Source organism: Carassius auratus, unplaced genomic scaffold (assembly GCF_003368295.1).
Source record: "Carassius auratus strain Wakin unplaced genomic scaffold, ASM336829v1 scaf_tig00004546, whole genome shotgun sequence".
NCBI classification, from domain to species: Eukaryota; Metazoa; Chordata; class Actinopteri; order Cypriniformes; family Cyprinidae; genus Carassius; species Carassius auratus.
In genome coordinates this window covers 40,542-54,812 of record NW_020523602.1, presented here as the reverse complement: position 1 = coordinate 54,812, position 14,271 = coordinate 40,542, and the positions used below count along the sequence as shown (strand labels likewise).

The window sequence follows — 14,271 nt, the reverse complement described above, 5'->3', positions numbered from 1 at the left end:
TTACTTCCGTTTAGATTACAGCAAACAAAGAGCAGCATAGAAATTCTATATATAATGACAGAACCTTCCATTTTGAGTGAACTGTCCCTTTAAAAGCAAGGGGAGGGGTGCGGCCATAAACAAAAGTGATATTCCTCTGTCATAATCTCTCACAGATGCCTTCGTACCGAAGTTACGCTCCATTTCCAAAGCCTTTGCATGACTTTTTGCAATTCCCCAGTTGGACATTTTCTCCAGTGTGCCTATAGCATGGATGAAAAGACAATGACAGTTATGATCTATATCAGTCATAGTAATATATGCTTCATCATTATGCTAAAAACCTAATTCAATATTTCCCCATTATTAAATGGAGGAAAGTAAGAGAAAGGTTGTGCGCACCATAAACTTACCGTATAATTTAACATGGCTCATAACAAACTGTGAGCAGAAAATATCTCCACTGCCAAATGGCCCGATTAGTGATTGTTTCATTTGAATCACCAGTAATGAGAAAAAAGTTGTAATTGTTGGGAGAGAAACTGATATTGATTTAAATACGGTGTATCAGAGTGATTCAGGCTGAGATGGAGACTGCCCTCAATCAGACTGAGGGCTAATTGCTCGGGTAAAGGAGCCCAGGGGCATTCAGAGGAAGTCATTCAGGGAAGTCAGTGAGTGCAGCCCCTCTGCTAACCATTTGGAACAGCAGTGGCAGGGCACAGTATCGGCGGCAGTGAGTCATTTTGTTGACTACCGTTGGCGCTGCAGTTTGTCTGAGAGGGTGTGTGAGCTGACAGCCTGACCTTACACAGAAAAGAAAGAATGAAAGAAAGAAAAATCCAAAGGGAAGCAAAATAAATAAATGGCATGTCTAAAGCACTTTAAAAAATGCTAACAGAAGAAAAAAAGAAGAATTGCTTCAGAAAAAACAAGTAATTGTTTAACTCTTAGTTATCATACCATACAATATAAAATGTATATTTAATTTAACAAGACAATACATTTACATTTTCTACAGTTAAAATTATTAATATTATAAGCAAAAGTATAATTTTTAAATTGTATTTAACATTAAAATATCAATGAAATTCTATGTACATAGGCTACACATTCAGAATCAGAATCAGAATCAGAATCAGAATGAGCTTTATTGCCAGGTATGTTTACACATACGAGGAATTTGTTTTCGTGACAGAAGCTCCACAGTACAACAGAATGACAGCGACAGAACATAAAACACATAATAAAAGAATAAAAAATTCAAATAAGTAGATAGTGAATGACAATATACAAATTGACAATTGTAGGCAGGTATATTACAAAAATGCAGTTATGTATGTACATGTGTATTATGTGCAAAAATGTATGTATGTGTGTTAGATAAATAAGTGTATGTGTATATAAATATAAAGTGTAGTGTGTTCGCAGTTATTATCAGCTGAAAATTCAGAAATGATGCACACACACACACATACATACACACACATAATATATATATACATACATATACAATTATTAAATCTGATAGTTTAATAAGAAGGTCTCATGCACAAGAGAGGTTGAAATATCTTGTCACCAAGCTACACCTGGCTTACAACTGTACTGTGCAGTGCAGGGACTGCACCACTGCATCACACCTTTATTCACAGGATTTGAGTTATATTTAAGTACAAAAAAGGCAGAAATTCACTGTAATATATATATATATATATATATATATATATATATATATATATATATTACAGTGAATTTCTGCCTTTTTTGTACTTAAATATAACTCAAATCCTGTGAATAAAGGTGTGATGCAGTGGTGCAGTCCCTGCACTGCACAGTATATATATATTACAGTGAATTTCTGCCTTTTTTGTACTTAAATATAACTCAAATCCTGTGAATAAAGGTGTGATGCAGTGGTGCAGTCCCTGCACTGCACAGTACAGTTGTAAGCCAGGTGTAGCTTGGTGACAAGATATTTCAACCTCTTCTTGTGCATGAGACCTTCTTATTACACTATCAGATTTAATAATTTAGACTGGGTAGACTGAAAGAGGCGTTTATGACAATTTAAAACAATCACAGGTATCACAGAGCCTCTCCATCATTCAGCGAAGCAGCATCCCTGGAATCTGTTCAGGTCAATGTTCATACAGGATAGGAAGAGATGAAGACAGGGAAAGAGATGGAAACATACAACTGATCAGTCAGTACTAATGATGGTCCTTGTGTTATTTACACGTGGAGTGATGCTTGTATACAGATGGGGAAATATCAAAAAAAGAAATAATTTATTTATATACAGGTGCATCTCAATAAATTAGAATGTTGTGGACAAGCTAATTTATTTCTGCTTAACTTTCCCTTATATTGTCCATCTATTAACAAGCAAGCAACATGACCAAATCTGTATAAATAATTTATACACTACCACTTAAAAGTTCAAAATAATTATTGTTTTAATGCTTTCGAATTAATTATTTTATGCTCACCAAGGTTGCATACTGTATATTGGATCTAAAATACAGTAAAAATATGATTCTGAAATATTATTACAGTATATCTAAACAATTTATTTTAATTTTTAATATATTTTAAATTACTTTTCTGCTGCCATTATTAGTCTTCATTGTCACATGATCCTTCATAAATCATTCTAATTTGCTGATTTGGTGCTCAGTTATTAAAAATGATTATTGGTGGTTCTAATTACTATAATTGTTGAAAACTCTTTGATGAATAGAAAGTTCAAAAGAACAGAATTAATGTGAAATACAAATTATTATAAACGTCTTGACAGTCACTTTCAACCTATTAATATTATTTAAGATATTTTTTATCATGTTTTTTTTTAATCACCGTTTTCACAAAAAGTATTAAGCAGCGGTGTGTGTGTGTGTGTCACCTGCAAATGTTTAATGATATCTGTAATGGTATCTCAAGTGAAGAGCTAAAGTGCAGCATGACCTCCTGACCCCATTAGATGATGATGTGCAGATACTGTAGGAACAAAATATCCAACTGCCCACATACTTCATAAAGCATCTACAATACATCACCGACAGCAGCTGAATCTAGACATATACTGCTCGCTTTAAGAACCTTTTAATAAAAGCATTGCATTATTGTACAGTATAGTTTCTGGCATGTTGCCTTTATCAGAATAGCTTATGTCCTGTGGAATATGACACCTGCACTATAGTTAGGTAACAAACATCACTGGCAACATTCCACATGTTTTTGTGTCTATAAAAGGAAATTAATACAAACATCAATCATCTCACAGATGACACAATTGCCCTTTCTCTCAGGTAACTGTAAATAAATGGGAAAACCGATATTAAGGCAAAGGAGAAATGTACCATAACTCAGGTCAGGTCAAGCCACAGCTGTAGAAGCAATTATCAGGACATCTCAAGAACAGCTTTAAAGCACAGCAGAGATGTCCACATGACATAAGATGGTCCATCAAGAAAGTTGAGCAAGAATCATCTGTTATTAGATATATATTAGATATATGTTATTTTTTACCATACTATTAATGGAAGGGATTTCAATTAATGGATGGATACAGGTATCCAGAAGGCTTAGTCTCTCATCTATAAAATATCATGCAGCCTTGTAAAGTGCAGTACTGTCAAGTTCAGAACTGTGGGTCAGAGTGCAGTGCAGGAAAGCTGAACACTTTGTGATCAGCGAAGCGGTCTTCATGATCAGTAAGGGTCATTCACTGTCTCTGTCACACATGCTCAGTACAGGATCAGGGAAGGATGGAATTTGGTTTTTCAATTTTACACCCCACTACACTGGTCACACAAGCAATTTACATGTAATTTCAAATGTGCAATCATGCATCAGAGGTTATTAAATCAAATGTCGCTGGAGCTTTGCAAATACAAATAATTCAGCAAATAAAAAATAAAAAAATTCAACAATCAGTACAGATCTTGTTACATAACATGCTGACAATGTGGGTTCATCTGGTATTCACAACAGGATATAAGGAAGACAAAGACAAAATAAATAAAGGACAAAAGTACAGAGTATTGTTTGGTTATTTCATGTGTTTTTATATGAAATATTGATTTTTTTTCATACAATAACATTGCAGTCATTTATTGTGTACATAATACCATAATCACTAATATCCTGAAAAAAAAAAAAAAGAATAATGTCCATAATGCTGCATTCATAATGACAGGTTAAAGATTGTTTGATGTGTCATTTTTTAAGGCACATTTTTAACCTGAATGACAAAAATGTTTTTTTTTTTTTTTTTTGACTAGACCATTGAGGCAGCATTAAACGATCATTATACCACACCATTAAACACATAATAGACCGTTATCTTGCTCATCAGTGCGATTTCCTCACTGATGATGAGAGAATTACAAAGCTATTTACTGTACCAGTCATGTGCAACTAACAAAACTGTGAAAATTGGAAACATAAATGGACACAATAAAACAATATCCATGATTATTTAAAAAAGGAAGTCTTTGGATGTTAAAAAAAATGGCACAAATCATGAACACAACCATTCAAAGTTTGAGGATGATTAAGTAATATTGTAAAATATGATTACGATCTAATATAAATGTTTTTAAATGTAATTTATTCTTGTGATACAAAGCTGAATGTTCAGCAGTTTTCAGTGTCACATTATCCTTCAGAAATCCTTCAAATATGCTGATTTGCTGCTCAAAAAAAAAAAAAAATTCTTCTTATTAAAAGTTCTTATTATTAAAAAAAGGACCCAAAACTTTTGAACGGTAGTGTATGTTATCAATCAGGCAATATTAACTTAAAATGAACAAAGGTACATATCTCCATATGACATTCAAACATATGTATTTCATAGTGCTACATTAATGCAATGTATTCTTTTTTTAGAGAAGAGTGGGCTCACACGTGGTTTTGACCTTTGCTGGGGTCAGATATGTTAATGAGGTGGTTAACAGCACAACAGAACAAATATTTACCGCACACAAAGTCTTACCACAATGAGAATTAAAGCCAAAAATGCTGCCCATGCAGGGAGTAAACAGCTGAGAGGCTGAGGCCTTGTGACCATCTGTCATAACCAACGGCTAAACGCTGACGATAAATGAATGCTAAAGGAGCCAACGGGCTTAAACACTCCATTGGCATGTCAAAATCCCTACTGTGTAATATGGGCAGCGAGGAAGAAAGAGAGCCAAAAGTGAGAAGGAATCTGAAAGTGCATTTTTAAGGCCACAAATGTAGTCCTCCCTGAGCAGCCTGGCGCTACAGTGGGATTTAAACTTGTATTGACCTTTTTTTCGCAACGATAAATAGAACATAACTCCGTTCCGGTGTGAATGATAACTTAATAGAGTGTAACTATTTTATGATGAGGTCTCCTCATAGCTGATCAACCACAGATGCATCTGAGTTGAGGTGACTGCATTTTTTTCTCTCAGCAGTCCAGAAACATTCCAAATGTCAATATTTGTGGGTAGACTGCCCTTCATCTTGGTGTGACATGCATGGATAAACATGTGATATATGACTGGTTGAGGTACTCGCTGTCATCTTTAAAGGACAGGGCAGACTATGAACCCAATATGGCCCAAAGCTGTCCATCTCTGGCTTTGTGTGGTTAACTAACTACAATTGCTTTTTCATTGGACTATTACACATTTTCATTACACATTTCCCAATCAAAAACTTTGGATAAAAATAAATATTTTTCAAAACACTGGCACTAACAGTAAAATGAAATTACTGTGCTAAAAAAGGACTATTGATATATGAGATAAAAACAAATAAAAAAAATGTTTTTGTCATTTGAAATGCAATCATTCATGATAAATCAGTTGAGCATAACATATTTAAGGCATAACGTGATGTATTTCCACTGATACGGTTTGGTAATTAAAGTTAGGTAATAAAATCATTCATCAGCAATTGAGCAAAGACTCATGTTTAAAAGCCTAACATTAATCTGCTGCTTAAAATTTGGATTTTTGTGTGCAACTAAGCAAGTAACAATGATTTAAGTGCTCTAAGATGAAAAAGGACCACAGATTGTTGAGAAATGAGCTAGCAGTTTGAATCCAGTGTGTGGAAGATACATAGCACATGCATTCCCCAGCACTTCAATTGCACTAAGAGCATATTTGCTCTCACAAAAGCTAGCAAAAATACAGATAATGTAAAAAATTGAAAAAAAAGTTCGAAGGAATTCATTTCTCAGGTTGTAGTCAATCTGTAGGCTTGATTAGTATCTATATATATATATAAAAAAAAAAAAGTATAAGGATGTCCAGCCAGTGCATATAAGGCCTGTTCACTCTTCTTTGAATGAAACCTTATATATAACTTGAAATAACTTGAATAAGGCAAAAAAGTCTGGGATCCAAAATAAAATTTATACAAAAAGGTCAGATTATTATTACTATTTAATTATTATTAGCCAAATAAGTTAACATTTCCAATGGAGAGTTTCACACAAATTGTCATGCTAATCATGCAATTCTTAAAAAGAAAAACTATTGATAAAATAATAAATAAATATATGATTAAATATAATCATTAAATCTAAGACATATTCGATAAGAGAAAAGCAAAATTGAACTTCTTTCACTAGCAGTCTCAGACTTTTGAACCCCACTGTGTATTAAAAAAAAAAATAGTGAAAGTAAAATCATGTAGTTTTGCAGGTAAGAAGAATGCAGAATATCCTTATTTAGGAGTGTTGATCACCATCATTACTGTAGTGATCTCAGCCCAGTTTGATCCTGGTGTCCTGGCCGTAGTAGCCCACCTGGAGCAGAATAGCAATGTCAATTAAGATCTGTACCGCACCACAGACAACGAACTGGGTGGGGCTTTCATTGATCACAAAATACGTGGTCTTAAAGATGTCACCAGCCGTCCATAAAAGCACCATCTTGACACTGAAAAAGAGGGAGAGAGACAGAGAAATAGAAAATTTGACTGAAGTTTTGATATATACACACATATATATATATACACATATGTATGAAAAATCTCTCAGCAGTTGGAAACATCCCACTCAGCTATAAAGCTCTGATAAATGAACCTCATTCGAAACCTTTTAAGGCGTCACCAACACATCAGACTAATGTATTATACAATCTTCTGTCCTCCTACTTTATGAAGTCGTACATCTGTATATCACACACATATACAAGACTCTGGAGTCTTGTGCAATAGAGTGCAATGGGGTGTCGCTTTCAGAATTGAATTTTTGAATTTAGAGGGAGCAATTATTTATATTACATTTTTATAAAATCGTGAAGGGATGAGGAAATGGGTAGACACAATTGTCTAACTTAAGGTATATAACGGCTCATAGAAGCTATGAATAGATCCATTTATGCATCATATGCAGAGAATTCATCCTGGGACAGGTGGGAACACCAAAGCACAGTACTTGTTATTGTCAATCCTCCTTCATTTTTGAAAAGTTTAGCTGTGAAAACTTCCAAGAAGAAACCAAGCTGCTTTCTCAGCAGTATTTATGCTGAATGAGTTCATTAACTTCATTCAAGTGTAAACAGAGAAAAGGTGGGATAAAGATGTGTACAGACTATACATCATCTGTCACAGACAGAGAGAAATGATCATTGGACTTTTCATACTCATAGCAGTTGCCCCGACAGAATAAATAAGACACTCAAACAACATTGGGCAGCAGAAGCAGACAGCTACTAATGAAATGATTAATTCTAGCTAGTTGTCTATGGAGCCAGAAGAGTCTCAATAAAGATAAATGCACACACTACAGTCACATATGCACACATAGGATTCATACATGCACACACATAATTCATAAATACACACACAGGATACACAAATGAACACAAAATTCACAAATGCACACACAAAATTTAAAAAGCACAGAAGATTCACAAATGCATACAAAATTCAGAAATGCACACAAAATTCAGAAATACACACACAATTCAGAAATGCAAACAACATTTACAAATGCACTCAAGATTCACAAATGCACAGGACAAGATTCACAAATGTATTTCTGATGCACACACACATATATCTTGATTTACAAACTGCTTGCGGTTTGTGAACTTCACTGCATTTGTGTGTGAATTTTGAGACTCCCCTGACTTGGCTCGACACACAAATGCCTTTTTTAAAACAGGGAATGATCTGCAACCAATCAGATATCTCCCTTGTTTTAGCCAATCACAAGAATGCACCCCACGTGGGGGATTGTTTACTTATAAGCCAATCAGCGAACGACTCACTTACCTCACGCAGCCGGCGACTCACTTTGCGCAGCCAGCGACCCACTTTGCGCAGCGAACGACTCACTTTCCTCACGAGTCACGCAGCGAACGACTCACTTTCCTCACCCAGCGAGCGACTCACTTTCCTCACAAGTCACGCAGCGAACGATTCACTTTCCTCAGGAGTCACGCAGCGAACGACTCACTTTCCTCATCCAGCGAGCGACTCACTTTCCTCAGCGAACGATTCACTTTCCTCAAGCAGCGAAGTTGAGCGAACGATTCACTTTCCTCACGCAGCGATCAACTCACTTTCCTAAGCGAACGACAGCCGGAGACCCACTTTTCGCAGCCAGAGAGCCACTTTCCTCTTGCAGCGGACCACTGACTCTCTCTTCATGTAGGGACTGAATATTATAACTAAAGTGACTTCTATATTGCATCCAAAAGAATATTTAGATATATTTAAATATTCAAAAAGTTGTAAACATTTTTTTTTTTTTTTTACTTCCATTAAAATATTTCAATAAAAATGAAATAATTGCCTATTGCAAATTTATGAATCCATGGTTAACTTTTTTTTCTGCAGTCACTGGGCTATATGTATTGAGACATTTTTTAAATTTATATTTTGTAAAAAAATAATAAAAAATAAACCTGAATTGTAATCTAAACATCTGTATTTTCATACAATTTAATACAATTGCTGTGTGAACACGTTCATGTGATTGGCTTATAAGTAAACAATCCCCCACGTGGGGTGCATTCTTGTGATTGGCTAAAAGAAGGGAGATATCTGATTGGTTGCAGATCATTCCCTGTTTAAAAAAAAGCATTTGTGTGTCGAGCCAAGTCAGGGGAGTCTCAAAATTCACACACAAATGCAGTGAAGTTCACAGACCGCAAGCAGTTTGTGAATCAAGATATATGTGTGTGTGCATCAGAAATACATTTCTGAATCTTGTTCTGTGCATTTGTGAATCTTGAGTGCATTTGTAAATGTTGTTTGCATTTCTGAATTGTGTGTGTATTTCTGAATTTTGTATGCATTTGTGAATCTTCTGTGCTTTATAAATTTTGTGTGTGCATTTGTGAATTTTGTGCGCATTTGTGCATCTTGTGTGTGTATTTATGAATCATGTGTGTGCATCTATGAATCCTGTGTGTGCATATGTGAATGTAGTGTGTGCATTTATCTTTATTGAGACTCTTCTGGCTCCATAGTTGTCTACTTGATGTTGCAAACTCACCCATCTCAGCATGACATTGATTATTGTGCATTATGTTCTTTCTTATCATTCTCTATGCATTGTTTTGGTGTCACAGGAAGATTGTGAATGAGGATGCAGGAACATCTGTTGGGAGGAGATGCAATGTTTGCTAACAGCAGTGTGAAATGTCTTCATTTATCTGGATCTCAGACACTTTACTGTGCTAAAACGCCTTTTTATGGACACTGCCCTGCTAACTCAAAAAAATTAGGCACTACTGTACATCTTCATAGTCCTGGAGCACTTTCTCCACCAAACGCTTAAGGTTGGTGCTACAAAAGCCCCTACAAAAGTGCAATCAAGGTGAATAAGGTATAGAAATAAACTGGAAAGACCAATATGGAATGTTCCTTTTGTAAAATGGAATGTTTAATTGCTGGAAATGCCGTTTAATATGCTTTGAGACGAAATGTTTCCTTTACGACTGATCTTAAAGTTAAACCCCTCTCTCTTCTCCTCCTTCATTCGTCTTTAGCATTAGTTTACTCTAGACTAGAGACCATCTTCAAACATCATTAATGGGGATGAAACATTAATGAGGTAATTAAGGAGCGTGGGTCATCTGTACAAGAGCAACGATAACAGTGACTACACAAAAACCACTTAATGGTTCTCCATCTTCCGCCTAGAGAGCGGAAACATTTTCAACTGTTCCCAAACATTCATTCTAAGACAAACACACCCTTTCTCGCTCACAAAAACAAACCGCTATCTTTTCCCCTGCTACTCTCCGAGCCCTATGCGGATTGACAGCAGATGAAAGAAACGCTCAGCAAACAGCGAGCAGCGCTTCAGGGCATATGAGAGAGGTAGAAGTGATTATTGCATTGATTGGGAGAACTGAAGCCACGGTTACAGCACTCCCAGTCCACACTGAACAGCCCTGCACTCAACCCTGACAAGCCTTCAATTGATCCTCTTCAACCCGACACTCTCATATCTGCACTGAGAGGAAAGAGATAGGCGCTAGTGAAGAAAGAAAGAAAAAAAAGGATTTATTGTAACCAAAATGGAAGAAAAGACATATAGATAAAGACAGATACATTGACAGAACAAATGATAGAGCACTAGACAGAGCATTACCATCATAAATAGACAGATACAAAGTTACAACAGCCAGACAGAATGAGGAAAAGAGTGAAGATAGAAGATAGAAGAAGTTGTGTAGATGTTGGGACTGATGTGATAAACACTATATGGAATCCAAAAACTTAAAAGCTCAATATCACTAAATTCCTCAGAATGCAGATAGAGCCTTATAATTCCAATGTGATAAAATGTCCACAAAGGGACAGAAGAGAAACAGAAACTCATCCTGCTTCTATAGTCGCTCTTCGCCTGTGGAAAGAAAAAGACAAGCGAAAACAAAATCTTGAGAATCGGTCAGAGAAAGCTACTGTATGAACTATTCATGGTAAAGTGAGCTCTTCAAAAGTTTGGCACGTTTGAAGACGGGTGATAAGAGAAAAGACAGGCCATCCTCAAAAGCACAAAAAATTTAATATGTATGTAGATCGATCCATCCGGCTCAAACACAGAAGAGTTTGCACTTTTCCTAAAAGAGATTAGTCTCCAACACACACACACACACACACAAAGAAAAACCAGAGAAAAACCTCTAAGAGAAAGACAGACAAAAAATGATGGAGACATTAAAGGCCTCAAGTCAAATTATGTTTCTTTACTATATGGTTATCAAACAAAGCTTAAACCAATCAAAACAGTCTGGAAATACATTCAGCACAGCTGCAACATACTTTGGATGGAAGTAGAGTGTTCAAGCGACCTTTAAATCAGTACTCTTGGAAATTATAACACCTCCCATGATATATCTCTACTTCTGTATACAGAAACCCATTAAGAGTGATGCTAATGTCATATAAATGTGCATGTCAGCCAAAAAAAAAACAAAAAAAAAAACAATGGTTTTGTCTTTCATTCCCTCCAGAACACCAGCACTCTGCCGTCTTGTATATTTCTTGTTTCTTTCCCCCTGCTCCACTGTGCAGTTGCCCTGGAGGGAATGTGAATAATTCTGTTGCGGTACTGGTCCTGGCAAGTCGTGGTTGCTAGCGGCTCCTCTAATTCAATCACACGGCTCGGTCTGATCAATGGGGAATGTGCAGTATTCCGGCAAACCCAACCACACATTGGATCATGTGGGGATCCACTCCAATGGCTTTTTCTTCTCTAATTAACCCAGACATGACAGCCAACAGCTGTAACTGTATGTTTGCGTGCCTCTAAGCGATAGCAACTCAAAGATCGAAATATGTCTAGACATACAGTACCTTGCTAATGTGTGCGGAGGTGAAAAATTTAGAACACAATACTACCATACTATTTCTGGACTATGAATTATGAATTATATGCTCTGTATTAGGGATGCAATAAATATTTGCAAAATATTGGTTATCAGCCATGAAGGACAACATTCTTTGATTTAACAGTAGGGGACTATATTGGGTATTCAAAAATTTAAGATTTAGATAACTCCTGCATCTCTTGAATAAAATTTGTTTAGATTAGATTTACAATATATATGATTTATCAGATATTGGACATAACATGAAAATTATCATTGGCTCAGCATATCACAATTATTGGCTTGTATTTAATATCGTGTGACTCTATACAGTATGTTTATTTTCTATATGCAGGAAACAACTGACGTTCACTACATTGATGGAGAAAAAAAATTTTTTAGCAGCTTTGCCACCTCAGGAATAATTTACATTTTAAAATATAGCATTAAAATTGAAAATAGTGATTCTAAACTGTAATAACATGCCAAAATTTTACAGTATTGTTTTTTTAACTGTAAAAAAAAGCCCTAATGAGCATAAGAGACTTCTTTCAAACATTTTACTGACCCCAAACTTGTACCGTACATTGTGAAATAATATTTACTTAATATGTGTGTAATTTGTTTTTCAGTAAAGTTTCTAATACATGATAGTTTTACTTGCAAAGCAAAACTGTGTAAGATAATAAGACTTATTTTCAGAGAATATACATACATATTTCATGTTATTAAACAACAGGAAGTAGTATACAATGTATACTTCATTCTGAAAGTATAGTAGCCAATTTTCTTGCCGTTAAGTAGGAAAGAGAAAAAGCATTCCTCATTGTTGACTTGTTTTAGTTTAATAAAGCATTTCCTTCACTCTCCATGTATCCATTTTTCTGCATTTCCTTAGCTAGCTATGATAAATTAAGGTTTTTTGGCCACCTGAGTGTATCACTGAGCACCATTTGAAGTGAATATTAGGTAGATCACATGCACAAACAGACCACAGAAAGACAAATAGCTCCCACCAGTTGTCATAACAGCAGCCACAACAAATCAGACCTGCATCTATACTAGTGAGGACAGTTTCTGTTCCCCAGATTCCCAGTACAGCGAAGTCACATCCACTGCTTCCTTATTTTTATAAATATGGGAAACGTTTCCTTTGAGCATGAAACTCCCTGGGGTAATCAAGGCCGATCAGGGCTCTGTGTGAGCAGCAAGGCCCATGGCGAAGCTCAGTTTCGTGGGAGAATCTGGCTGTGTGTCTCTGCTTGTTACGGAGACAGATTACAGCGCACTCAGCTTCATCAACACAGCACGGTCCTGATGCTAACTACACTCTTGACTTAGCATGGAGCCCAAACCCCAGAAACTGGTTTCAGCCGACTTTAGAGCTGAATGGCTCGAACTTTTTTTTGTTAACTTTTTTTATTTTTATTCATTTAAAGCTCCTGTGGAGGTATCTGAGCTAGGAAAAGTGAGAGACAGCAGACAATGTGATGTTGTGTAATAGAGTATTTGGGACTTAATTAAATATAGTGCTTTGAATTAAAGAAATACATTTTTTCAATTTGAAAATAATCTCATAATTCACAAAAAAATGTGCATACTGTAGTATCGATTTACCTTTATTTACATACTAAATTGTGCTAAAACAGCTGGTTTTATGAATAGCCAATGTCTTAAAACATAACTTTAACACTATTGAAGCAGTAGAGCCAGTATTGTAAAATCAGAAAAGGTTTTCATTTTCTTGAGGCCCATTAACACCAAGAATGATAGGTACACATTTCGATAACCAATAATACAGTATATAGATAACAATAATATACAGTTTTTAAGCAATTCATCACACTAACGGTAATAATATTTTATTTTAAGCTGCAGTTATTTTTGTCATTAGATTCTAACTATTAGAACGGTTATTAAATCTTTATAGTTATAGTTGTCATTATAAGTCTTTGTCTGAATGGCCCTCTACCCCAACAACCTGTATCCAGGACTGTATCCAGGACTCAAATTGAGGGGGGATGCATTCAATGAAAGAAAAAATACCAACGTATCAGTTTTTATGCTTTTATATCCATTGCACAAGCAATGTACTTTTCTGAATATCAGCACATACGTAAATAGGCTAATAATATAGGGGGACCATATGAGCCATTTTCCCAGGATGCATCCTATGGTCACCCTATAATAATATTATACAACAGTGTAGAGCAATGCGGTGTTTAATTCTTTGAATATTTTTTTTTTTGAATGAATCATGTGGGCCATTGATTCAACGGTCCATTCACTTTTCTAATTGAATCAGCCATTTTGAACTAATCATTTGATTTGATTGATTCAATAAATTATTTATTAAAACAAGGATTTGCTGCCACCAATGGCCGGTTTTATTGACATTTTTATTTACCCATGACAGTCCTAAGACAAGGTGCCGGCACAAGAACAAATATAAAAAGCACAAAAAGCAAAATATCAC

The 14,271-nt window shown here is 35.5% G+C and overlaps 1 protein-coding gene across 2 annotated transcripts in view; it reads right to left on the bottom strand.

The window, feature by feature from the left end:
- Positions 1-4,221: 4,221 nt before the first annotated feature.
- Positions 4,222-14,271, bottom strand: part of LOC113070493 (PQ-loop repeat-containing protein 1-like) — a 39,988-nt gene continuing 29,938 nt past the window's right edge. For both annotated transcript variants that reach the window (XM_026243793.1, XM_026243794.1), the window contains exon 5: positions 4,222-6,899. In XM_026243793.1, the coding sequence (XP_026099578.1) occupies positions 6,725-6,899 (175 nt within the window). In that variant the 3' untranslated portion in view covers positions 4,222-6,724. The remainder of the gene's footprint in view (positions 6,900-14,271) is intronic.